General features: G+C 36.0%; 1 protein-coding gene across 3 annotated transcripts in view; it reads left to right on the forward strand.

Annotated features, from left to right (window-relative positions):
* Positions 1-22,955, forward strand: part of LOC136765078 (laminin subunit alpha-3) — an 81,248-nt gene extending 58,293 nt beyond the window's left edge. For 2 of the 3 annotated variants that reach the window (XM_066719552.1, XM_066719554.1), the window contains exons 46-78: positions 337-387; positions 628-779; positions 969-1,079; positions 1,496-1,607; positions 2,210-2,374; positions 2,737-2,933; positions 3,248-3,364; positions 3,501-3,655; positions 3,895-4,036; positions 4,417-4,516; positions 4,853-4,969; positions 5,324-5,503; positions 5,777-5,928; positions 6,151-6,339; positions 7,247-7,398; positions 7,495-7,657; positions 7,905-8,032; positions 8,929-9,070; positions 9,725-9,832; positions 9,996-10,141; positions 10,347-10,461; positions 10,704-10,844; positions 11,147-11,277; positions 11,567-11,701; positions 12,120-12,252; positions 16,748-16,899; positions 17,379-17,568; positions 18,240-18,392; positions 18,804-18,960; positions 19,062-19,192; positions 19,765-19,858; positions 19,950-20,069; positions 20,533-22,955. In XM_066719552.1, coding sequence (XP_066575649.1) covers positions 337-387; positions 628-779; positions 969-1,079; positions 1,496-1,607; positions 2,210-2,374; positions 2,737-2,933; positions 3,248-3,364; positions 3,501-3,655; positions 3,895-4,036; positions 4,417-4,516; positions 4,853-4,969; positions 5,324-5,503; positions 5,777-5,928; positions 6,151-6,339; positions 7,247-7,398; positions 7,495-7,657; positions 7,905-8,032; positions 8,929-9,070; positions 9,725-9,832; positions 9,996-10,141; positions 10,347-10,461; positions 10,704-10,844; positions 11,147-11,277; positions 11,567-11,701; positions 12,120-12,252; positions 16,748-16,899; positions 17,379-17,568; positions 18,240-18,392; positions 18,804-18,960; positions 19,062-19,192; positions 19,765-19,858; positions 19,950-20,069; positions 20,533-20,678 — 4,577 coding nt within the window. In that variant the 3' untranslated portion in view covers positions 20,679-22,955. Of the gene's footprint in view, positions 1-336; positions 388-627; positions 780-968; positions 1,080-1,495; positions 1,608-2,209; positions 2,375-2,736; positions 2,934-3,247; positions 3,365-3,500; positions 3,656-3,894; positions 4,037-4,416; positions 4,517-4,852; positions 4,970-5,323; positions 5,504-5,776; positions 5,929-6,150; positions 6,340-7,246; positions 7,399-7,494; positions 7,658-7,904; positions 8,033-8,928; positions 9,071-9,724; positions 9,833-9,995; positions 10,142-10,346; positions 10,462-10,703; positions 10,845-11,146; positions 11,278-11,566; positions 11,702-12,119; positions 12,253-14,528; positions 14,883-16,747; positions 16,900-17,378; positions 17,569-18,239; positions 18,393-18,803; positions 18,961-19,061; positions 19,193-19,764; positions 19,859-19,949; positions 20,070-20,532 lie in introns of those variants that run through there. The other variant, XM_066719555.1, reaches the window with a different exon arrangement.
* The last annotated feature ends 2,274 nt before the right edge of the window (positions 22,956-25,229 follow it).

Below are 25,229 nucleotides of genomic sequence, written 5' to 3' on the forward strand. Positions count from 1 at the left end.
TAAGTCACAGATTGATTTTGATCTTACTTGACTTTGTTTTATGGCCTACAAAATCATAAAAGTACTTAAAGCATCCCTTTAAATATGCAAGGAGTGTAAAATAATCCACAATATACTACAAGATGAAAACACATAATCACACATAATCAGTTTGCTGTTATTTTACCACTTCAATATGTTAATGAATAAGGTTAATGATATTAATGAATCATCTTCTCTAAAGAGTTAATGTACTTGAATACTGAGATAGTATGAATTGAAGTATGAACTCTGAACTGAAGAAGCATCTTTTAATCTGCAATTACACATTTTCGTTTTTTTTTTTTCTTGTTTCAGTGTGCCAAAATATGGAGCCCAAAGATACTACATCAGATGATCAATGTCAAGGTATGTTATGTGCTTGCATTACTGTTTTATCTGTTGAAGTGAAACTGTGTCTGTCAAAGCACAGTTAATTGAAGACGAATAGGCTGTACTAGTATTTACAGAAACAAAAACAAAAATGTAGTCCAGGCCCAAGACTAATCTAATCTCTGCTAATGCAATATTCTACAATGAAAACCATATTTAGCAGACACATTTACTCTCATTACATAAGTGATGTAATTTCTCCCCTTTTGTTCCCAGAGTGTGATAACTGCGTTCAGACCTTACTGATTGATCTCGAAAGAATGGACGATGAACTTCTGCTGTTAAAATCCCAGCTGGAGAACATCACGGCCAACTCTTTCGCAAAGGAAAGATTGAAGAGCCTGGAAGATGCTCTCGCAGCTACAAAGGTACAAAGTGACAGTTGAACCTTCAAAAAATACAATAAAATAATACATGCGTGGATGCAAATTTAGGCATTTAAGATAGAAAAAAATTATTATGCAACAATCAGTATTACCTAATGATTAGACTCATATGTTTAAACTGATTATTTTGATTTTATGAGATTAATGTAGTATTTTTTCCTCCTCTCCCAGGACCTGATAAACAGATACAGTTCCAATATCAACATCCAGAAAGCTAAGGTCAATACATTGGAATTCGATTCCACGAGCCTCACTCAAGATATAAACCTATTGAAAGAAAAGGTAACAGCTTTCTTATCTTCTTAACCCCATATTACCTGTTGCTACCTTTAACACATTTTCCTCTTGAATTTCTTTGTGCTCAAAATATCAGAAGACAGGATACATTTTTATTAATTTCTTCCTGAAGTTTACATGTGCAATCTATTCGGAATCCATGTAATATTTACCGATCGTACCAAAGAGGTGCAAAAACTTAATTATAAAACTGTGCATTTTCTGTAGACAGGGGAAACCAGGGAATGAAAAATATAGATTTAGAATAATTCACCAGCTGTAGAGATACATTTATATAGTTTTGAAGGTTGTGTGCATTTTATATTGTTTTTGGTTCTGCATTCAATGTGTTTTCCTATGATGTATATCTTTCTAAATTTAAATTTAAATGCAGTTGCTGATAATGGGTTCCTTCTCTCCAGGCTGACAGGAACTCCCTAAATGCACAGAAGGTGATGGGTAACATTGAACAGACCAACAGTAGAGCACGTGATTTGTTCACCGATACGCAAATCATTTTCAAGAAAATTCAGGGTAAGAATAATACTGGTAAAGTATAGGAAGTGTGTAGCAGCATTAACTGGCAATGTTTTCAAAGTGTGCTTCTACTGAATATAGATTTTTTAATCAATCAATATACGACTGAAATCTTGCCATTAAAAACTAACATTCAAGTTTATTGCAAGCAACTCAAAAGCAATTTTGTCAGAAAAGTGCCTGGGCATCAGATCAAATGGATATTACAGTAATATTAATAGAAGTTATGAGATTGTAATAATGCTTGAGTCTGCAGATAAAAGTACAGTGAAATAATATAAAGGCTGTTTCTGCTGTGAAACAAACCCAAAATACTCATCTTCAACACCATCCATTGCATCAACAGTCACTTTCTGGATAATTTTGTGATTAGTTTTATCCATCCATCGTACTGCAGTTGTTTTCTTACATACGAAATACAATCATGCATGTGAATATATTTGATATGAAAAAGAGCTGAATGAAATTAGTCACTCACCCCTCACCTTTATTCTCAACCTGCAAATGTTCTCCTTCTAAAACAAAACATATAAACAAAATGGTATGCCATTAAGCCAAGACAGTTGTTTTTTTTAAGCTGCATGTGTTTTTCTTTGCAGACCTTCTCAAACAGCTGGAAAACTACTTGAATGGTGGTGGGCTGCCCACGGAGGACTTTGGGAAGATGCTGACTGATGCTGAGCGCATGGTGCGAGAGATGGACACGCGTACATGTGACTCCCAGATGGACATGGCACAGAAGGAGAAAGAAGAGGCCACAAACTGTACGTTGTCAAAACAGTTTTGATTTGCCTTTTTCTCTACCGAAGCAGGTTAAAGGTTATTCTACCCTATTTGCAACAGCTCAGAAATTACAACTGAATCATAACAATAATGAAGGGAAACAGTAGACATGAAACATTTTACCTGGACATGTATTCAGTTTGTTTTAATCAGTGTAATCTGCGAACTGTTACACGTCCTTTAACTTCTATGCCTAATCATATTAATTTTGTGTTTGTGTGTGTGTGTGGTGTTGGATGATTTTTAATATTTCCTTAATTACACTGTAAGATACTTAAAAGTTCCCCTCAAAAGCATTGTTAAGAGTGTTTATATAATGGATGCGTTTTGGTTTAAATTTCAGTGTTGGACCGTGTTAGAAATAACTTGACCAAACAACTGGAGAATAACCAGGAGGAAGCCAAGAAAATTGGTGCTTTATTGACACAGTATGAATCCAAGCTGAAGGATCTGGAAACAGCTTTAAAAGAAGCTGAAGAAACTGTGAAGCAAGCTGAAGATCAGAATGGACTGAATACCCTGTCCCTAGCAGATGCTAAGGTAATTTCAAAAAGGCTTTTCAACTTTTATGTTATGTTTTATCTCTAATATAAATTCTTGATCATGATATATGCATACTTTACATACTATGGATGTTTTTTGGAGTAACTCCTTAACTAATGAATGATAAATCATGTGATAGCGATGTTAAACAATGTTTTATCATTCTTTTACATTCTAGTGATGATGGTTTGAAAACTGAAATCCCAGATAAAGCACTCTTTTATTATGATGCACACATTGCAGACTGTTTAACAACAATGTTAAGATTGAAGCCCATTCTTAAACCAGGCATATTCATTTTGTTTTCACAGAAAAGAGTGGATGATCTGACAGAAGAACGCAAAAAGGTTGCCAGTCAAATTGACATTGCTAAAGATCAATTGATGAAGACAGGGGAGCTTCTCAAAACGTTACAAGGAAGCAAAACGGTAAATTTAATACATTACAAAAGTCAAACAGAATCCGTTAAATATTGCTTATTAATATTGTTAAACTCTTCCTGTTTTTTTTTTTTAATATTTGGTACTTTTTGTAAAAAGGGTGTATTTAATATTTTTTTAACAGGAATATGAACAATTGGCAGCACAGTTAGATGGAGCAAAAAATGACCTCAACAAGAAAGTGAATGATCTTTCCAAAGCTGGATCCAAAGAAGGTCTTGTTGAGAGGGCTGAAAAGCATGCTGAAAACCTGGACCGCCTGGCTAGAGACTTACAAGAGTAAGTTGTAAAGATTTGGAGACCTTGTGAAGGTGTTATGATTTTAAAATCTACATGGGGAAAAAAAAAATAAGTTTACCACAAAACTAAAAATAAATTCAGATATCTTGCTTGCTTGTGTAGGTATTAATTTACATATTAGTTTACATATTTTTTGAGGGACTCTAGTGAAGCACCCTCAACTTTGCCCTTTACTCTGTAATACTATGCATGTCTTTGCGCATTATTTACTTTTATAGGGCAGTGAAAAATGCCAGCGGTACTTCGGATGTGCGCCGTGCAGTGGAGGCTATTGAGGCTTATAAGAACATCACTGATGCAGTTAAAGCTGCAGAAGAAGCAGCCAATCAGGCCAAGGAAGCGGCTGAAAAAGCTCTGGGGGTAGGTTGTAGATATCATATCTAATTTCAAGGGCTATGTGTAATTTAGGAAAGGCTTTGTGTTAAAATGTGTAATTCCAGGCCAGGGTTGAGCAAGAGCCTAGCTATTTAACTGAAACAGCTTGTAGCTCGCTGAGATGAGGTTCAGTCCAGTTGCATTGCTTAAATTTCACCCACTGAGACAGTGACTAAATGACCGCCAGACAAGACAATGCAGTTTTTCTGTCAATGCGTTTTCAAATTCTGATCCCCCCCCTCCCCCCCCCCCCCACACACACACACACACACACAACCCCCAATAGTGAGGAATATCAGGAATGAAAGTTGTTTGCATGTTTCCTTCTTAAAAGGCTATTTTCTTTTTTCTTTCTTTCTTTTTAGGATGTTAAGAAACAGGATCTGAACAAAAAAGCCACAGACTTAAAAGCTAATGGTGAAAAGCTACTGGGAGCTGCAGAAAAGGCAAAACAAAACCTAAGCAGTATGTAATTATATATGTACAGTATGAATGAACATGCGTGTGTATACATGTTTGCCAATTAAGTTGACAGAAAGTAAGTGTCCTACTATGTGGTTTATATATGAATAAGTCAAAGTTTATATTTATAATATTTAATTCCCAGTGAATACATAAAAGTATGGTATACTTGCTGTCACAGATAGTTAATTATAATCATAATAAACCTAATTTGAAAGCTAGAAAAAACATCTTCATTACAATTATGTAAATTAGGAATAGCTTAATTGGTTAATTCCCCTGCTCCAGTAGTAGTCAGTAGTAAATAAAACTGAGAAACCTTCATGTCTGATTCCACAGCGGCCTCAACAGACCTTGATGACTTAAAAAACCGTTTGAAACAAGCTGAAAACAAAAAGCAAACCTTACAGAATGACCTTCAAAAAGCCCAAGATGAGCTACAGCAGATTAAAAGAGGTATGTCCAAACTTCTGTTTCCATGCATTTTTTTCACTTTTGGCAAATACAGGTTTTGTAATCTGCAGAACAAACCCAAAGTTAGCATTGCAATGATATTATTTGTTTGTGTATAAGCAACCTGTGTGTTGTATCGGCTGCATGTTTGAGCCCAGTAGCTGCAGGTTTGCTGGTCATTTACAGGAACTCATTGGGTGTCTGTTCCTCTACCTCAGTCAGAGGCCACTTTTTAAATCACTGAATGATTTTAAGAAAGAAGGTTAAAACAGATCCTGATTTAAATGTCCTAGTCTAACTGTCTTCAGCAAATCAAATACCACCTAAAGCCTTTATTCTTTGCTATTTTGCTTTCAGATGACATTGGGGACAACATTGACGCAGCAAAGAGAAAAGCTACTGATGCAGATAAGAAAGCAGACGATGTATTGGCCAGAGTTGATACTATTAAAACAGCTGTGGATGGCATTAAAGTTGGCGGTGGTGGTCCAATTGATTCTAATTTAAATAATTTATTGAATGATGTTGACAATTCAGGTGAGTGTATTGCTTGAATGATCTGACTGTTGATCTTTATGTCCTGATTAATTGCAATGTGAAAACCAGCTAAAACATATCTATCTATATCTATATATGTATTTAAATTTGAGTATAATCTATGTGATTGTATCCCCAAGGGCTCAGCTAGTGTACCTACGCATGTCTATTGAACTGTATCTTTAGCAACTGATTACAGCTACATGTTGTGTGATTCAGATTTTTTAGTGTCTTTTATTTAATAATCTACTACTATTTTTATTTGGTATGTAGTGAAAAACCTAACCAACACCATCCCATCCCTCCTGGATAAAATGAGCAAGATTGAAGAGATTAACTCCGGAATGACTCCCACCAATAACATCTCTGATAGTATCAAGAGAATCAAGGAGCTCATTGAGCTGGCAAGAAACGCAGCTGATAAGGTAAGGTCCATGCACGAGCACCATTTTATTAATTCATTCTTTTTGTTTTTTAATTTTGGCTTTGGCCATTCTTTTCCTTATTAACTCCTGCCGCACTGGAGTTGACAGTTGTTCAACCAACTCATCAGCCTCCACTCCTGCACTAAAAACGAAGGAGTCACTGGTGTGCGCCGAGCCAAGTCTAACCCATTTATATGAGAACCTGGTTTTATCTGTTCCCAGGTTGTTGTCCCCATGATGTTTGATGGCAGTTCTCACGTAGAGGTTCGTCCGCCAAGTAACATTGAGGACCTGAGGGCCTTCACTTCCCTCTCCTTGTTCCTCCAGAGGCCACAATTCAGAGGTGATCGTCGTAGGCGACAGGCCTCCGACAGCGGCGATTTGTTTGTACTGTACATGGGCAGTAAGGATGTAAGTGTTCTTCTCGTTGCTTTGAAACATGAGTCTTAATATGATGCTTGATAATCTCTTTCAGTTCCCATTGAAAACCGCAGTGAAGTCCAATGTTTTCATTATTATCTCTATTCAGCTTTTTTAATTTTCAATTTGTTTTTGCTTTTACTTTGTAATAAGTGGGGTTTATTACAAAGCCAACTGAGAGAAATGATATATATTTATCAGAAACATGTGAGAGGATACTTCCCACAGTAAAATAAAGAGTTAATAGTTTAGTGGTTAATATTTTTTAGTGGTACATGCTCTTTTACATAATGATTTTTGCATTATACTTACATTCACTTACTTACATACATGCATGTATTATTATTTTATTATTATTTTTATTTCTTGGCAGACGCCCTTAGTGCAAAACAAAGTGCAAAAATACAGTTGAATAAAGGCATCAATCATTACAAATTAAATTCACATAAAACGTAGCAATTCAAAATATCATACATTTTACAACTTCTAATTTACAATTTATGCAGGCAAGTACAGTAAGTGAGGTCCTACATCCTGGACGTTAAAGCTAAGTGCTGCCAAGATGTAGGGTCACAGTCAGGGGCTGCGGGAAAAGGAGCAAGGAGAAACAAATTAAAAACGCAAGAAGCATAATAACATAATGTATATGTATGTATAGATTTCAAGTTTGAGTAGTATAATGAGTTATTATTTAAATTATTTTAATTTGTTAAAAATCTGGAGGCTACCCAGTTGTGTTTGTTTCATGTATGAAGTAATATATTGATACATTGATTCATATTTTGTTAATTTTTATTTGGTAAGTGCCTGAAAGGAGGACTTTATTGTTGTGTTGCATCTGACAGTTGGGTGAGAGTTTGCAGGAAGAGCATAAGAGTATGATTGTTTTTTCTCTTAGGTATCCAAAAACTACATTGGAATGGCTCTGAAGAACAACAAACTGTCCTGTGTTTACAATCTTCAAGGCAAACTGTATGAAATGAATGTGGACAAGAGAATCACAAGCTCGAAACCGGAGGAATCCATTTTCGACAGAGTTGACTTTCAGAGGTAGTTATTAATGACCAGCTAAACAGTTTTTCTTTAGCTTCTAAAATGACATTTACTTTGTATTAAATGGTTTTCTTTATTTGTTTCGTTTCACAGAATTTTCCAGGATGCTAGCCTTGGTTTTATCCCACTAGCTACTTCAAGTAGTCCTGACCCCCAAGAAATCCAAGAAAATAAAGGGGTCTACACAAATTATCTTCTTAATTTGCAACCCAATGACGTGGTTTTCTATGTGGGAGGATATCCAGATGATTTCACTGTAACTAGAACATTCACTTTTTCAATACTTATTATGTTTTAACATAAGTTTCATGTAGTCTAAACGCTTACATTTTGAACAGTATAAAAATTAAATAATGTATTGTTAATTAAATTGTAAATTGTAAGGCTTTATTGATAAAAAAAATCTGAATTATAACTTTTAAGAACTTTTTTGAAGAGCAATATGGCACATTGAAGGACGCATTATCTTAAAGGTGATTGAAAAATTTTTTTTTTTCCAACAGCCTCCACAACCTATCAATTTTGGCAAATATCGGGGATGCATTGAATTAACCAGTATGAATGAACGAAACATCAGCTTGTACAATTTCAAGGATGCAGTCAATGTAAATCGTGAACCTCCCTGTAAAAGGTAATAATAATCATAAAAACAACTTGCATGTAATCATTAAACACTCCCTTAGCATTTGCTCAATTAAAGAGACAAAGGGCTGGTTTAAATTAAAACTTTGACCCACCCGCTAATAGAAAACTACAAACCTGTACATCACAGTGGCATCTTACTGAAAATGAAGCCGCAACTGAGTACAGTTCTGTAGTTTTCTATTAGCCGGTGGGTCAAAATTTTGATTTAATCCCGGCCAAAGACAAGTTAGGTGAAAAGCTAAACCTTCCCCAGTTTTTGTAAGCTATGTATACAATAATTTTAAACCTATGGCGTTGAATTGAAAGTGTCATTACTGAAATACACTTGTAGTGTTGGGGTGCTAGGAAATTATATTACACAAACATGTAATTCATCTCTTTGTGCTCAGAATTTCTGACAAAATGGAGCAGTTACGTACAAAAAACTTTTTTAGTATTTCTTCGGGGTTCTGTCAAATATTACACAACGACTTAAAGTGACTTACGGGATGTCATTTTATCTTCTTTTAAAAAAAATCCTTTCTGAAGTTTCATATGTTCTGTTCAGCTTTCAAAGGCAGCTTAGGTAACAGTTTAGTGTTTTAGGTACTTGAAAAAGTGTAACATATACATATATATCTCATTTAGAAGTACAAGTTATCTGAGGCAAAAATTAAAAGCTCCCTTCACATAAACAACAAAGAAACAATCACTCAGGGCAGAGCCAATGCTCTTAAGGTCCTAAACAAATGCAGTTTAACTGCTAGACTCTGACTGCATAAGATAGTACTTTTCCTTACAGTACCCACTTTTCCATATCATAAATGTAGCTATAAATATAAAAAGATTAAATCCGTATTGTCACTCACTTATAAAAATGATGTGGATGATTCTGTGTTTCAGATATAAAGAATCTACTGAGAAGTCATACTTTGAAGGCACTGGCTATGCAAGAATATCTATAATGAATTTGAACAGAGGAGTTTTTAAACAAGATATTCGAACCAAAGCAAGGAATGGAATACTATTCTACATTGAAAATGAGGTTTGAATCTTGCTCACTTTATATACAATTACCATTTTTAGAAGCGTTTTTTAAGACTTTAATCTTCCCATGGTTAAAGAATGACAAAACACACAGATAAAGTAATGGGCAACTGAAAACAGTCAAGACCATAAAAAAAAAAGCTGGGCAAAGCAGTCAAAGCCTCCATCTGGAGTACACAGAACGCCATGGCAGACAAGACCAAGCTGGCCACTTGTCCAGCCTGTGCTGTTGCTGGCTTTGTCCAGGACGTCCTAGAGGACAGCTGTCAATTGTCCAAGTCCTGGCAGGGGAGGGAGGGTGAAAGCTGAGTTGCTTGGATCTCAGTAGTGCAGTGACCATTGGGGTTTATCAGGCACCTGCAGGTTTAGGTGAAATGATATGATAGACAGGCAGTTGGCATTTTTGACTTGGAGTGGATGGTTTTCACAGCGTGCGGGTCACAGAGTGCATATTTAGTCTCATTCCTTCTTGAGAAAAGAGGGTAGTTGCGGTGAGCCGAGTTTGATAATGGGAGATTCTATATTGGGGTGAAAAAACTTGATGTAATTGGACAATCTCAATGAAAATTGATATTGTCTGGTCATTCTAAAGTATGTAGTGCACTTATTTTTAAAACAACTAATTTTGTTCACACATCTTTATATTTGTTAGATTCAGAACTCTTACTACACTGCGAACATTGAAAATGGATTCCCTGTCTTGAGAGGTGTAGATATGGGAAAGCCCTTTGAAGTCAGGGCTAGAAAGACATTTCCTTTGGTAAGTGCACTTGCCTTTAAATTCTTAATATTGGCATTCCTATTTTGGATGTTGTAAATGTTTATCAATCTGAATCTTGAAAAAAATTGAGTATATTGAATAGTACACAAGATATGTATTGCATAAACTAACGTTATAACCAGCATTTATTTTATTCCCATAGGACGGATTTACGAATGTTGTGGTGCGTTTGATAGGAGATGCAGTTGAGTTGTATGTAACAGGAATAGAAATAATAAAACAGAGCATTAGTCCCGGAACTTACACAGAATACTATATTGGAGGGATACCAACATCCATGAGAGAAAGGTAAGATGCATTACATAATACATGATAACCAAATTAATCTCTTTCTTTTGAATGAAGAGTATCAGCCATCAACATGAACTTCGAATTGGAAGAGCCAATTAATGAGTGATTCAGTGAAATATCTCTGGAGACATTTTATTCCAGATTTATTTTCCTGTTTGTCTCCCAAATGTCTGTGACCTGAGTTCTTTCTCCTTTTCTGTAGCAAAAATATTACCATTCCAGCACTGAAAGGATGTGTGAAAGGAGTCACTAACAAAGATGGCAATGCCAATTTTGATGAATCAGTTGGTGTTAGTGCCGGGTGCCCTGACATATTGGTATGTGTCAATTGGTTTAACTTCTATTATCTTTAAACTCTGGAGCTTTTGTACTCTATAAAACTGAAAATGAAAAGGGTCTTCAAATTGCCTGACACATCACCAACTCTGTAGTTATATATTTGTTTAAAACACACAATATATGCATTGTATGACTTCTCCTGTTTTGAAACAAACACATCTTTTTATTTATTTATGTTTACTAATTAATGTATGTATTTATGTATTTATTTATTCCTCAGCTTTCTCGAGAAGCAGCTTTCAAGCTGGGCAGTTCTCTGTCAACTTTGCCAGATAACTTTAAGCTTACTGATGACTTCATAGTAGGTCTGGGCTTCAGGACCACACAGAAGAATGGTGTTCTACTGCAGAACAGTGAAGCAGTAAGTTTATTTTAGTTTTGTTTAGTATTCAGTATTTAGTATTATTTCTGCCAGAGGCATATGACTAATGTGTATTTAATCTTGTATATAAAGTCATTATTTAAAAAAAAACAAGAACATGCTTGGAGGAATTGTAATAATGCTAAATTATGTTAAATTCTCAAGTTAAATAAATACAACTTAATTATGCAGCATGTTCTCTTGGAGACTACAAAGGGAAATATTTGCTCTTAGACTGTTTAAATGTTGTTGAGATTCATTTATAATATTTAAATGTTTTTGTGTGTTTTTTCCATAATTAGGGCACAAACATTGAACTCTCTTTGGAAAATGGCAATGTGGTATTTAAAAACCAGGATATGTTATGGAAATCCAAAAATAAGTGTGGAGATGGTCAATGGCACTATTTGATGTTTGCAAAAAGTGGCCAGAGGTATGTATAACTAACTTTTCCCACAGTATTATTGTTAAAGTATTTGGAAATGGTACTCATCTTAGTCACGTGATATATTTTAAACCCAAAAACCCACATAAAAACTATAATCCTAACAATTAACAAAACCGCCAAACCAACCAATTAAAATATAAGGATTTGAGCAAATAACTGATTTATGATCAATGTTCTTTTTTCTCCTGTTCTAACTTGGATTTCATATATATTATACAACAATACTGTATTGCACTTCTAAAAGCTAATACTTGTTTTTTCTCTCCATCTAAAGCACCAGTTTCTATGTTGATGCAGATGATGAAGGTCAAACCAAACAAGCTGGGATCACCCCAAGCATAAATGACCCAGACATTATTTTGGGAAAAGACACATTTGAAGGCTGTATGGCCAATGTTTACATGAGAAGGTAATTTCATGCTTTAGGATCTATTTGTGCTGGTATAGTGTAGGATTTTTGTGGGATATACAGTACAGGTACCACTGTGAAATAGTAATATTTTTTTTATCAAATAAGGCTATTTACAATTTTAAAACTATATTAATTTAAAATCAGTAATCTAAAGAAGTAAATAATGGATGGGGAAACAAAAAATGTATGTCCTTTGAAGAATGCTTGTGATCTGTCTGTGACAATAAGATACTGTAACTGGTATTTAGTACTGGAAATCCAACATAAAATGTAGTATAGTTAATGCAATTTGTGCTTAGATAATTCCATTACAGATCTTCCAACGTGGGTGTTTTATAGTAAAAACTATTTAAAGAAATAGACTAAAGTTTGATCAGTTACAAAGTGAAACTAACTACTTATGATTGCGTTGCAGGTCCATGTACCAGCCTGAGGACCTAAGTAGCTACAGTTCAACAGGAGATGTGTCAGTGGGTTCCTGCAGCGTTGACAGCCCACCTCAATTAATGCTGGCCAGGGCGGGCCGAAACAGGAGTAGTTACAGAAGGGTAAGCATCAGTACTCGAGGTTACCTTGCTAGTGTAGATTCATTGTTTTATCAGCACAACAGCTCTATGGGCATCTTAAAATAATGTGTAGTGCTTTTATGAAACAGTATCACTGCAAAGATCAACTATGCTAATGCAATTAGTGTTATGCTGTAGCTTTAAAAATGTATTCTGCTTTTCTATTTTTCACTTCTTGAAAAATATATTTCAGGCAAATAAAAATTCATGCTGTATTCATAATATTCACATATTATAGTAAAGTCATTGCTGCTTGGTACAGCAATTTGTTGACATATAATGCATGAGTAAAGGTGAACTTCCTGATACATTGAATTTCTAAATCTTACAGTAGGGAAATCATTTCAGTTCACTAGTTGATCTTACAAACGTACAGTGAGGGAAGAAAGTATTTGATCCCCTGCTGATTTTGTACGTTTGACCACTGACAAAGAAATGATCAGTCTATAATTTTAATGGTAGGTGTATTTTAACAGTGAGAGACAAAATAACAACAACAAAATCCAGAAAAACACATTTCAAAAAAGCTATACATTGATTTGCATGTTATTGAGGGAAATAAGTATTTGATCCCCTATCAATCAGCAAGATTTCTGGCTCCCAGGTGTCTTTTATACAGGTAACGAGCTGAGATTAGGAGCACTCTCTTAAAGGGAGTGCTCCTAATCTCAGCTCGTTACCTGTATAAAAGACACCTGTCCACAGAAGCAATCAATCAATCAGATTCCAAACTCTCCACCATGGCCAAGACCAAAGAGCTGTCCAAGGATGTCAGGGACAAGATTGTAGACCTACACAAGGCTGGAATGGGCTACAAGACCATCGCCAAGCAGCTTGGTGAGAAGGTGACAACAGTTGGTGCGATTATTCGCAAATGGAAGAAACACAAAATAACTGTCAGTCTCCCACGGTCTGGGGCTCCATGCAAGATCTCACCTCGTGGAGCTTCAATGATCATGAGAACGGTGAGGAATCAGCCCAGAACTACACGGTCAGCTGGGACCATAGTCACCAAGAAAACAATTGGTAACACACTACGCCATGAAGGACTGAAATCCTGCAGCGCCCGCAAGGTCCCCCTGCTCAAGAAAGCACATGTACAGGCCCGTCTGAAGTTTGCCAATGAACATCTGAATGATTCAGAGGAGAACTGGGTGAAAGTTGTGGTCAGATGAGACCAAAATCGAGCTTTTTGGCATCAACTCAACTCGCCATGTTTGGAGGAGGAGGAATGACCCCAAGAACACCATCCCCACCGTCAAACATGGAGGTGGAAACATTATGCTTTGGGGGTATTTTTCTGCTAAGGGGACAGGACAACTGCACCGCATCAAAGGCACGATGGATGGGGCCATGTACCGTCAAATCTTGGGCGAGAACCTCCTTCCCTCAGCCAGGGCATTGAAAATGGGTCGTGGATGGTATTCCAGCATGACAATGACCCAAAACACACAGCCAAGGCAACAAAGGAGTGGCTCAAGAAGAAGCACATTAAGGTCCTGGAGTGGCCTAGCCAGTCTCCAGACCTTAATCCCATAGAAAATCTGTGGAGGGAGCTGAAGGTTCGAGTAGCCAAACGTCAACCTCGAAACCTTAATGACTTGGAGAGGATCTGCAAAGAGGAGTGGGACAAAATCCCTCCTGAGATGTGTGCAAACCTGGTGGCCAACTACAAGATACGTCTGACCTCTGTGATTGCCAACAAGGGTTTTGCCACCAAGTACTAAGTCGAAGGGGTCAAATACTTATTTCCCTCATTAACATGCAAATCAATTTATATCTTTTTTTAAATGCATTTTTCTTTTTTTTTGTTGTTATTCTGTCTCTCACTGTTAAAATACACCTACCATTAAAATTATAGACTGATCATTTCTTTGTCAGTGGGCAAACGTACAAAATCAGCAGGGGATAAAATACTTTTTTCCCTCACTGTATGTGTCTGGGAGGAACTGGGGCCACAAAAATTAATGTAATTTTCAGTAAAACAATTTAAACATAATAAAAACAGAATCTTATACATTTGGAAATCATATGTGTTGGGATTTGACCATTGATTAAATCAACATCTTAGATTAGTCAGTTTCAAATTTACATTTTTACTCTCTGATTTTAAATACAATTTAATTTATTTAACTTTGATGTAAAATCCATTACCTAAGTATTGTGTATGGAAATTATTCATATTGAAATATGGAATACTATTGTATTTTGTAATGGCTGTTCATTATTCATATGTTCTTAAACTGCTTTGCTTTCAGAGATGAAGAGAAGGAAATGGATGTTCAAAACCATTCAAAAGTGAACAGTTAAAAACTGTTACAACCAATTTTCCATTTATTACACACATTTCAAAAATATATATATTTAGCAACAGAAATTTCAGATCTCAGTGGAAAAGTGGAAACTTTTAAGATGATAAGCACCTGTTTCTGTTGTATCTTGTGTTTTGTACATCTTACATGGTCCATAACACAACGGAAAAAAACATCATCGGAGTTAACTAATTGATTAATAAATACCTACAACTGTTTACTTTATTGTACTGTACACCTCTATGAGTTATCCTTTTTGTATGACACCTTTAATTTACTCAATAAAAAATGCATTTTACAGCTTTGTTTCACTTCTCTTTCACATTTTATGGAAAATAATAACTCATTGCATCTTCTTAACAATGGACATACAGAATGAAATCTTGAATTAACTTCCATAAAATTGTCAAATGTAAACCCTGAATGTAAACCAAATAAGTCAATTCAGAGTTGTCACAACAGTTCTCATAATGGGCAGAATTCATGAGGATGTCTGTTTCAGAATATGTCATTTTTGTTTTTAAAGAGCTGAAATCCAAAAATAATTGCTCATTAAAATAATTTAAATATATATTTGTATCGTTCAACAATAAAAACACATTGCTCTTTCCATTTTTCTGGAGTGTTAGTGCTGCGAAGAGTTTATTCTTATTGTCTTATCATCATTTTGGCTCTCTACACCACCACAATGGATTTGAAAGGAAACAATCAATATGTGCTTTAAGTGTAGACTTTCGTCTTTAATTTGAGGGTAGTTACATCCAAATTGAGTGACCAGTGTAGGAATTCCACCCATTTTTATATGTGGTCCCCCCCAATTTTAGGGGCTCAAAAGTATTTGGACAAACTAACATAATCATGAATTAAATTGTGAGTTTCAATACTTGGTTGCAAATCCTTTGCAGTCAATGACTGCCTGAAGTCTGGAACCCATAGACATCACCAGATGCTGGGTTTCTTCCCTGGTGATGCTCTGCCAGGCCTGCACTGCAGCTGTCTTTAGTTCCTGCTTGTTCTTGGGGCGTGATGTCATACAAAATTATGTAAATTGTGTCACTGTCCAAATATATATGGACCTAACTGTAGAATATTCTTGCAAGCGGTTTATGATGTATTTAACCAGCTGCATTAAATGTATTTAATACAAGGAAGTTTATAGCAGATTTTCAAACATTGACATTGTATCTATATCTAATGAAGCTTTAATTTATTGTGAAGCTAAATAGAGAAAATAATTCAGTCCATAAGTCCATCTCCATGTGAAAACACAATAACATGTGTTCCTCATTCTGACACATTACAATTTACAATCATAACATTTTCTCCCCCCCCTTCTCTCTCTGTTTAAGTGATATGTATATATATATGTACACAGATTTAGCCATTTTAATAAATAAGAGTATTGAATAATTTACTTCATAAATATAAAAAAGCAAATTGTTTACTGTTCAACATTTGTTACCCTGTAACATTGTCATCTGTATTGCTGCCTGGGATGTTTCTTTACTCAAGGATCCTGACCCAGAAAATGCTGGTAGTTATGGCACTGCAATAAGAAAACATTAAAAACTGTTCTGAGGACGGTATTACTGTGATTCTTCTGTATGATTATTTCTGAATAACTGAAACTTGGGTATGACACCTCATCAGTAGTAGAAAGTGGATTCTGGCAACTCTGATTGGCTAGAAGTTTGTAATGTACATGTTAGTGAGGTTTTGAATTGGTCTATGTCTGAGTGTGAGCAGAAACAACACATTGGTATTTGTTAAATTATCACATCAATCATTAGAAATCATTAATCTACAGTAAAATAGGAGCAGGTGTAGGAGCAAAATTGTGTATTTTATCAAAATTAATTGATCATCAATTACAACAAAATGTTAATTAATATCCTGCAAAGCAGTACAGGATACATGAAATGTATGATTTCCTGATAGAGAAATGAAAGATTTTCAATCAATAAAATCAATAAATTGCTTTCCATCTGTTGCATTACTATAGGAATATGTAAACGTGTTGTTGTCGTAGTAATAAAGCCCTTGATCATACTCTCATCTGATAATAATCTAAATGTTTCCATTTTCATTCAGTGAAAATAATGTATATACGCACTAAGTAGTGTTTAAAGGCTAAAAACTTGTTTTATTATCTTTTTATTGTGAAGGAGAGCGATGTAAAAGAGACAATAACACAAGATGAAAGTGTGCAAAGTGTTTCTGGGTGCAGGCTGCCAAGCAGTGTCAGAAATGCCCACCAGCTAGGGGATTCACTCGGTCATTTGGAATATAACTTCTCTCGTCAATCACTGCAAAACAGGTAATTTATTATTTTTTAAACATTCTCAGTTACACTTTCCTTTGGCTATACTGACCCAGATAACCTGAAGATGACCAGTCGATTTTGGAAAGGTATATCAAATGACAGGTCCGGCATTGGTAATTCTGGAACCCAAACCCAAACATTTATTCAGGGAAAATACAGCCATTAAAACTAGCAACACTGAAATAGCTTCTGCCCAATATTGCTCAGACTCTGGCTGTGGTGTGTGTGTAAACATCAGTCAACTATAGACTACAGTACCACACTGGCCCAACCCTTTGGCCTTCAAGTTACCAGACATTGTGTTATATGAAAGTACAGCTAAAGCCCAAAAATGTGACATCAACAAGGATGAACTTGATAAAAAATAGATCATGTGATGTCTCAACTGTCAGCATTAGAGGTGAAAAACAACAAAGGGGGTTCTGGTAACTTCAAGTCTAGGTGAAAAAATAATGAATGATTTTCCTTCTTAGGCCACATTTCTCACTTGACATCCGAACAAGGTCACAGGAAGGCTTAATCTTTTATATTGCTAATAAATTCGGGACCTCACATGTGGCTCTCTACATATCCAATGGGCGCATTAAGCTTTCACTGAGCTCCCCTGGAAAGAAACGCCGAATCTTCAACAAAGAGAAATATAACGATGGCAAATGGCACACAGTGAGTACAAGTTAAAATCATCCTTTGCTTTGACAATACAAACTCGCTGTAAGACTGTTTTCTGTGGGAGAATCATGGAGTTCTGTGGATCTGTATTTTGCAGCCAGATAAAGAGCCCTGGTTTTAAGGTAATCTGATGTTGTAATATCCACGAGTCTAATAACCTGACTGTGTTGTTGGTTGCCGACATCATGCTGCACATAGATTTGCTTCCCGTCAAATGTGATGAAAAAAGACAGAGATAATACCCTTAGGTGACAGTAGTTACAGATTATACAAGCAAATGAAGGATTTACCTGACAACTGTGAGACAAGATTGATTTCACCAATAATAAAGTGCACCACACACCCGAATCCAGACACCAGTGCAAATCAATACTGGCACAGAGGAAGCTGTCTGTGAATTTATTTTCTATTTTAAACTACTTGATTTGCTACTAAATTAATTTATGAATCATGTCTTACAATTTAAAAATGGTAAAAGAACAGGTGAAAGACATTATTTTAAAAAATCTGCATGCACAGTTTAGATGCTCTTTAAACAGAGCCCCCTTTGTGTGCTAAGAGAAAGGCAGGTGGTCCATCTCTCATATTTAGGCTTTTTACATTACAAATTATTATTATTATTATTATTATTCTCCTTCTTCCTTCTTCCTGCTTCTGATTATTAGGTGATGTTCAGCTGGGAAAGGAAAAGTTTTCGTCTTGTTGTTGATGGTCTTCATGCACAAGAAGACAACTTCACCCAAGACAAATCTCTTGAGTTGCACATGCCAGTTTATCTGGGCAATGTTCCTGCTTTAAATGGCAACTCGCAGCTTCAGGTAATGTCCCAGAGCCCAAGGCTACTAGCAAGATGCTTTACAGTTTGTTCTTGGGTATGGTTTGAGTTTGCAGTGTAAATACTCAATTACTGTTCTTGTAAATGTACATTTGGGAAAAAGAACCTCAAAGTATCCAACAATGATCTCAGTCAAAATGAGAAGTTCTGAAACCCACACTCAACCTTTTAATACAATTGAGTTTTTAAAATCTCTTATGTTTGGTATCTTTCTTACTTGCCTTGCTAAATTAACAGGTTTTTCTATTATAGTATTTGTCTTTAATCCTACTCATGAAGACCTAATGCTGTAACCCTATTAGTGTTTCTAAGATTTGAAATTTGATCATTCATACCTGGAATTTGTGGGGTCTGTCTGTTTTTGATTATTGGAAATTATTTTAATTTATCTTAGATCCTTCCAAAAAGAAGTGTGGTGGGATGCATTCGTAACTTTAAACTGAACGACCAGATGGCAGTGCCTGCTGCGAACTTTGGGATCCCTCCCTGTTTTGATGGAAACACTGAAAGTGGGGCCTACTTCTCAGGGAATGGCGGTTATGTTGTTTTAGGTGAAGTATTCTTTTCATTAGATCCGTTTTATTGTTCACAATAATACTCTTTAACCTAGGTAATTAAAACAGCTAATTTTAATGGTTCCATTGTTTTGCAGATAACTCCTTTGTTGTTGGGGTCAGCTTTGAGCTTGTGTTTGAGGTTCGCCCCAGAAACCTGACTGGTGTTCTCTTCCATGTCAGGGGCCAAAGTGGACACCACCTCAGTTTATTTATGAAAAAAGGACAGGTAAGAAAAAAATGCTTAAACTTTTCACCAATAGTGTGTACATTTAAAGATATATTCACATATGTATTTCTATTATCAGAAATTTCAGCAAACTCAAAAGGACAGTTTTCTTCAGACAATACAGGAGGTGTGACCTAATCCTCCTAAATTGGCTCTTCGAGATTATATTTGAGATTTTGACACATTTCTTGAAAATCCCCTGCCTTCAACCAAATCTAGAAACATGTTGTCTATAACTCACTTGTAGCCTGTTATTAAACAGTCTATTGGCATCAAATTAACCTCTGCTTTTGGGAAGCTTTGGGGGAGCAGCTCCTTTGTAAAAACTGACTTTTTACTAATTTATATTGCCAAAAATCTAGACAATTCTATCGATGATTAAACTTTTTTGGACTTTCTGGGATTTTCTGTCTGGGATTCTTAAAGAAGCATTTAGACAAACAGTGTCACATTTAGGTATCCTGTCAACCCTTCAGCTGAGGCAGGCAGTTTACATGCATTTGTTGGTTGTTGCCATTGGCTTTGACAAAGAATCGAGGATCAATCGGCCTGCTGCATAACTTGCTTTTCAGGTAATTGCCCAGGTGAATAACGGAGCTGGGGAATTCAGTGTGTCTGTGACTCCGAAGCAGACTCTGTGTGATGGGATGTTTCACCGCATGGCAGGTAGGATATGCGGATAGTCACCATAGCATGCTCTTTTACTGTATTTGTGATATTATATATCAAAAATATATAACTTGTTATGCTCCCTCAGTAATTAAAAGAAACAACGTTGTGCAACTGGATGTGGAGACAGAAGAAGAGTATACAGTGGGACCATTGTCTTCACCCTCCACAAAGACCAGAGACCCACTGTATGTTGGAGGCATTCCAGGTAGAGTTTCATTACAAAGCCACGCCGACAGCAGAGCAAACCTCCCATTGTTTGCTAATGTGTAATATTCACTTATCAAGGAGTGAAAACATGAGCCATGAAGTGTAAATCAATACAATGAATCTCAACCAGCCTACAAAGATGGTTTCTGAATGTATTTAGTTTCTTTTTACAATTAACTAAGGAAAGCAGTTGACCCAATAGTCATTCAGCCCGAGACATGTTCATATTATTTGAAGACTATTTTAACTAATTGAATTCTACATCATGTTCCTTCAGTGCTTGATTCTCACAGTACCTGATCTGACAATCTGTCTGCTGTCCTTTTATTCTGCAACCGAAATCAGAGCTCAGGAGGAAATTATGTTCTTAATGTGATATCTGTCCTCCACACACAAAACACAGCATCAGTATTGGCATGATTCTTCAGGTATATACAGTGTTGCTTTTTTCCCCTTTTCAGAAACCTCACAGTGGCCAGAATTACCCGTCAAAACGTCTTTTGCCGGTTGCTTACAGAATGTGCGCATCAACGGGAATCTCATTTCCTTTGCTAAAGCGCCTGAAGTGTACGGGCCTGTGAATCTCCAAGGATGTCCTGCCAGCTAAGGAGACACCACTAGAACGGGAGGACCACGTCTAAGTGCAATTCTTGATATGGATATAGCTAATGCCTAATTTAATTCAGTATCTCCATTATCACTGCTTTTAAATGTAAAGTACTGTATGGAAAGCTTTCGCTTAGACATTCTCCACAGCGTTCTGTAACCAAATCTATCAGATCCTGGTTGACACTGGAGTAAGAAATTGATTCCCCGGCTACTTGCTACCATAGTGCCGTCTGGTTCAATAAATATTTGCGCTTTATTAAATGCATTTTACATTTACATTCTCAAATCAAAAACATTTGCTTTGTGAAACGAGCTTCTTGTTTTTTCCCACAACAACACGGTTGGGGGGGCGTCACATTCACACTGTGTTAAAACAAAACAAATGAAATGCTAATGCTGACTTTCCTGCTATGACAAAAGGTAAATAAAATCACATTTTGCAAATGGAAAAGAAATACAAGCTTTCTGTAGTTTGATCGCAGCATTGCAATTGATTGCATTCAGTATTTAATGCCCTTTTCAATCTCTCTAGCCCCATTAGATCCAGCCCGTTGTAATTGGATCCCAGCATTAACAAACAAACTTATATAATTTGTGCACCAAAACTTGCGGTTTGCGGCAATGGAAAGTACAGAGTTGCAGCTTTTTGAAGCTCTTAATCCTGTATTTATGGTTCTATGATGCAGGAGGCCATATTGATGGGAGGTTTCATTCGCCGGCAGCCAATCAGAAACTGAGTTGTGGGGAGCATCCCCTTTGCCATTGTACTAATCATGCAGTGGAAATAGTCTCCAAACCTAATTAAACTGTTTAAAAATCATAACACCTTTTATATCTCAACACAATCCAAAGAGGGACATTACAGCCAAAAAGTGCCATAGGATACGCATAAAGTGTTGAATGGGACAACCAAAAGTTTCTTACTTGTACGCATAACAGTGTTCTGTTTCAAAAATAAATAAATAAATGTATAATATACTATAGCATCTTGTTTTGAACCAAAAGACGTTCCTTTTAGTTTTAAATGGAAAAATACCATTGAAGAAACTCACTTTATTTTAGATGACCGTGTAAGAGTTAGGCTTGAGTAAGTGGTCTTCATATGCCTCCAGTCAGCAGTTACTCTCAGCTGGTGCCACCTGTTGACTTTGGTGGGATTTTTCAAGTGTCAAAACTGAAGATAGGATTGGCTAACTGAGGCAGCTGGGAGGGGGTCCCTGGGTTCTCCTCAAAGCTTCAAGCACTATATTTCACCACAGGATCCAGGACTGTGTTTCATCAATGACAGTGGCACAGTGCTGTTCATAGAGTTGCGTTAAGGCCAGTGAGTCCTATAAAACCATCATTCTGTGGGTATCTCAGGTCACTTCAGGGTTTCAGTTGTGAGTTGGCTTGAATTACAATTTTCAATTGCAGTATATAAAATAATGAAATTTCACATTCTACATTCATATCTACATTTACTGATATTATAGTAAGATTATGATGACGATCCACTATGTGGCCTGCTGACAAAAACTGATTTTACTGTAAACAGCAGCCAAAACCACTAGAGGGTGCTAAAGTAGCTTTTGAATAATTCTCAGCTGTGTTAAATACAGTACTGCATAGAAACGCTTACTCTTACAGTGTGCATTATTGCAGCATATTTCATACTACCTCTAGTTGATGTTTTTATATATATATATATATACCAATGCTTTAAAATTGCAAGAGATTTGGGGCATTTTATTTGGGACAATATGTCAGCAATATACTGTCCAAATGAAAAAAACAAAAACACTTTACACAAATCTATAAATGAATGCACTTGAAGAGAAAAATATGTGTCATACTCCATACTCCATACTACCACCTTATGTATACGCACTTTAAGATTTTGCTATTCTTTGCAATGCATTTAAAGATCCCCTTTGGATCAAATAGATATAATATGTACCCACGGAAATGTAATTTATTGGCATAAATAGTGCTGCTTTTAATCTTTTTCACATTTTTATCTTTAGAATTTATGGTATAAGGCAGTTTTTATATGCATATTTTTTCTGGTGGTTTTTTTCCTTTCTCAAAACATTAATTGTTCTTTGTGTCTGGGTATATCTGTCTGGGTATATTACAAAAATGGCAGATTACTCAAATAACACTATAGGAATCTATCTAAATATGGTAAAGTCAATGATTTGGAGAGTAAGATCTTAACATGAAAGTAGTTTGTATAATAAACTGATCGATTACTTTGTGATGACATGCTTCTGCAATAAAGTCTTTCATTGAATTTGTTGAAATCTGTAAATTATGTTCTTGGATACGGTGAATTTGTCTCCGTCTGAACAACCGCCTGTCTGCAAAAAGGAACCAATAATAATAACCACCATCATCATTAACTTAAAATAGTGATAGTAGGTCCTATGATTTAATTATGTTTTAGATTTATCCTCCATGTTGTGACTGAGAAGTATTGTGCGGTAGATCACTCTATTCGTGATAAATCACAGCATTGCCAAAAATAGATTATAGATGTGACTTTGCCAATCCAGTATACATGCTGACACCCTCAACTTAAAAATATACATTTAGGAAGTAGATGGAGGGCTATATTAATATTGAAAGGCAGCAATTGCTTGCTACAGAATGTCATATTATGTACAGGCTGGTCTTCAGGCGGTGGCTTGGTAGCCATTAAATATTAATTCACTGTGTGCTTTTGAGTGTCTAATGCATGTCTGTGTTTACATTTCCTATGAAAACTCACCTTCTAAAAAAAACCTAAAACTTGCAAATCTAAAGAACACTTTACTATGCAATTACTGTGGCATAGTTATTATTTATTCCTTTATATGTAATTTGCAACATTTCATCTTTAGGTTTTTTTTTTTTTACTTTGATGGTAATAATTTAGATATTATTCTGTATTTAATATTTAATGAGCTAGTTATGGTTGTGTAGACTACTGATATATTTGGTGTGAATTAGTGTAGATATTTTTACAAAATGCACTGGTTTCATTTGTGTTGCAGTGTTTGGTAATAGCTTTTTAAAACCGTTTTCATTGTTCAGGTAGAGAGCTAATCTTATTCATTACAATATTCCATAAGAGAAGTGTTAGGAATTCTTATGTAATATACTTGAATTGTTGTCCTGGAAAGACTTGTTATGTAATATTCTCAGACCTATGGTATACTAATATTATATACTATTAATACTATTGGTTCCTTATTTGATATAAACTTTAGGTAATGCGAGACCCATGATGCTCTACTGCTTTTGACCTAATTTGTGGGATGTGGGCTAGCAAATACTACTGAGTTTCTATAAGAGTTTAGATATGAATTCCTTTTTAAGATGGATTGCTCAATTGTCAGTAAGATACCCATAGAAAGGCACCATTCTATAGATATTTCTAAATGATTACAGTGAGACGCTGCAGCTAAGAGAGGATAAACATTACCACCTCGTCCCTTCATTTCAGTACTCTGAGACAGACTGGAGTTGCCCTGAAACACAAATAAATTGTTGTATGCACGGTGCATTAAACCTTTGCTAAATTTATATTGGGGCTTAAATTGTGAAGGATCAGTAGATTTGCATATTATGATTTTAATTTAAACATGCACCTTATCTCTGCTTTCTCCCTGTATTAAATACATATATACATACATTGCAAAGCACAAACTGCCATTGCCTGGTCCAATTTTGTTTTATAACATAAGCTGTTATCATAAAATAGTAAGTCATCATGTTTATTCCCACTCTTAAAATCATCCAGGTTTTGATTTACTGAGTCAGTTATGGTTATTGGAGAGAGAGAGCGGAACAAATAATGACAACACCAGAGGGAAGAGTGCAGATAGGTGTGGTGCTGATACCATTTGACAGCTTTCAGACAAGATGATTGCTAGTTGGATATTACACACAACACAAAAGAGGGAGTGGGATGCATTTCTTAATTGTTTTGTGTACTGCACGACAGTTACCTTGAGCACATGTACGTCAGTGATGGTAAATATGTGGCATGACATGTGCATGGTATGCAGTGCTGCTCTAACTCACAAGGGAACAGAGTCTGCGCACACATGCATGTAGGCAGATAGGAATGGGACGCACATAGGCAGAGGTTTATTTTGGTTAAGAGGTAGGAAGTATGTTAATCCATGTGTTAAACCACATAACCACGCATAGTGTCTGCTAAGAAATAAATAATAATGATTATAATAATATATTGATATTACAGTTACATCACTTACAATTACGTATTTCCTTCGTCATACTGCACACCTGTGTGGATATCTCTGTACTACCTAATAAAACGCCACCCAGTTTTACATTGAATAACACATATCAAATGATGTGCGTGGCGTTGCAGTGTCTTTGCAGATTTCACTTGCATGCTGATGTAGCGCAGTTCTGCTCCGATCTACAGAACTCACCGATCCCATTGGTGCAGCGGCGCAGCCCCGGCCCAGACCTGCGGACATCTGCGCAGCACGAACGCGACCGCTTATTGGCTGGCTGCCGTGTCGCGGAGGTCAAAGGTCGGCGCTGTCAGGAC

This window comes from Amia ocellicauda, chromosome 2 (genome assembly GCF_036373705.1).
Source record: "Amia ocellicauda isolate fAmiCal2 chromosome 2, fAmiCal2.hap1, whole genome shotgun sequence".
NCBI classification, from domain to species: domain Eukaryota; kingdom Metazoa; phylum Chordata; class Actinopteri; order Amiiformes; family Amiidae; genus Amia; species Amia ocellicauda.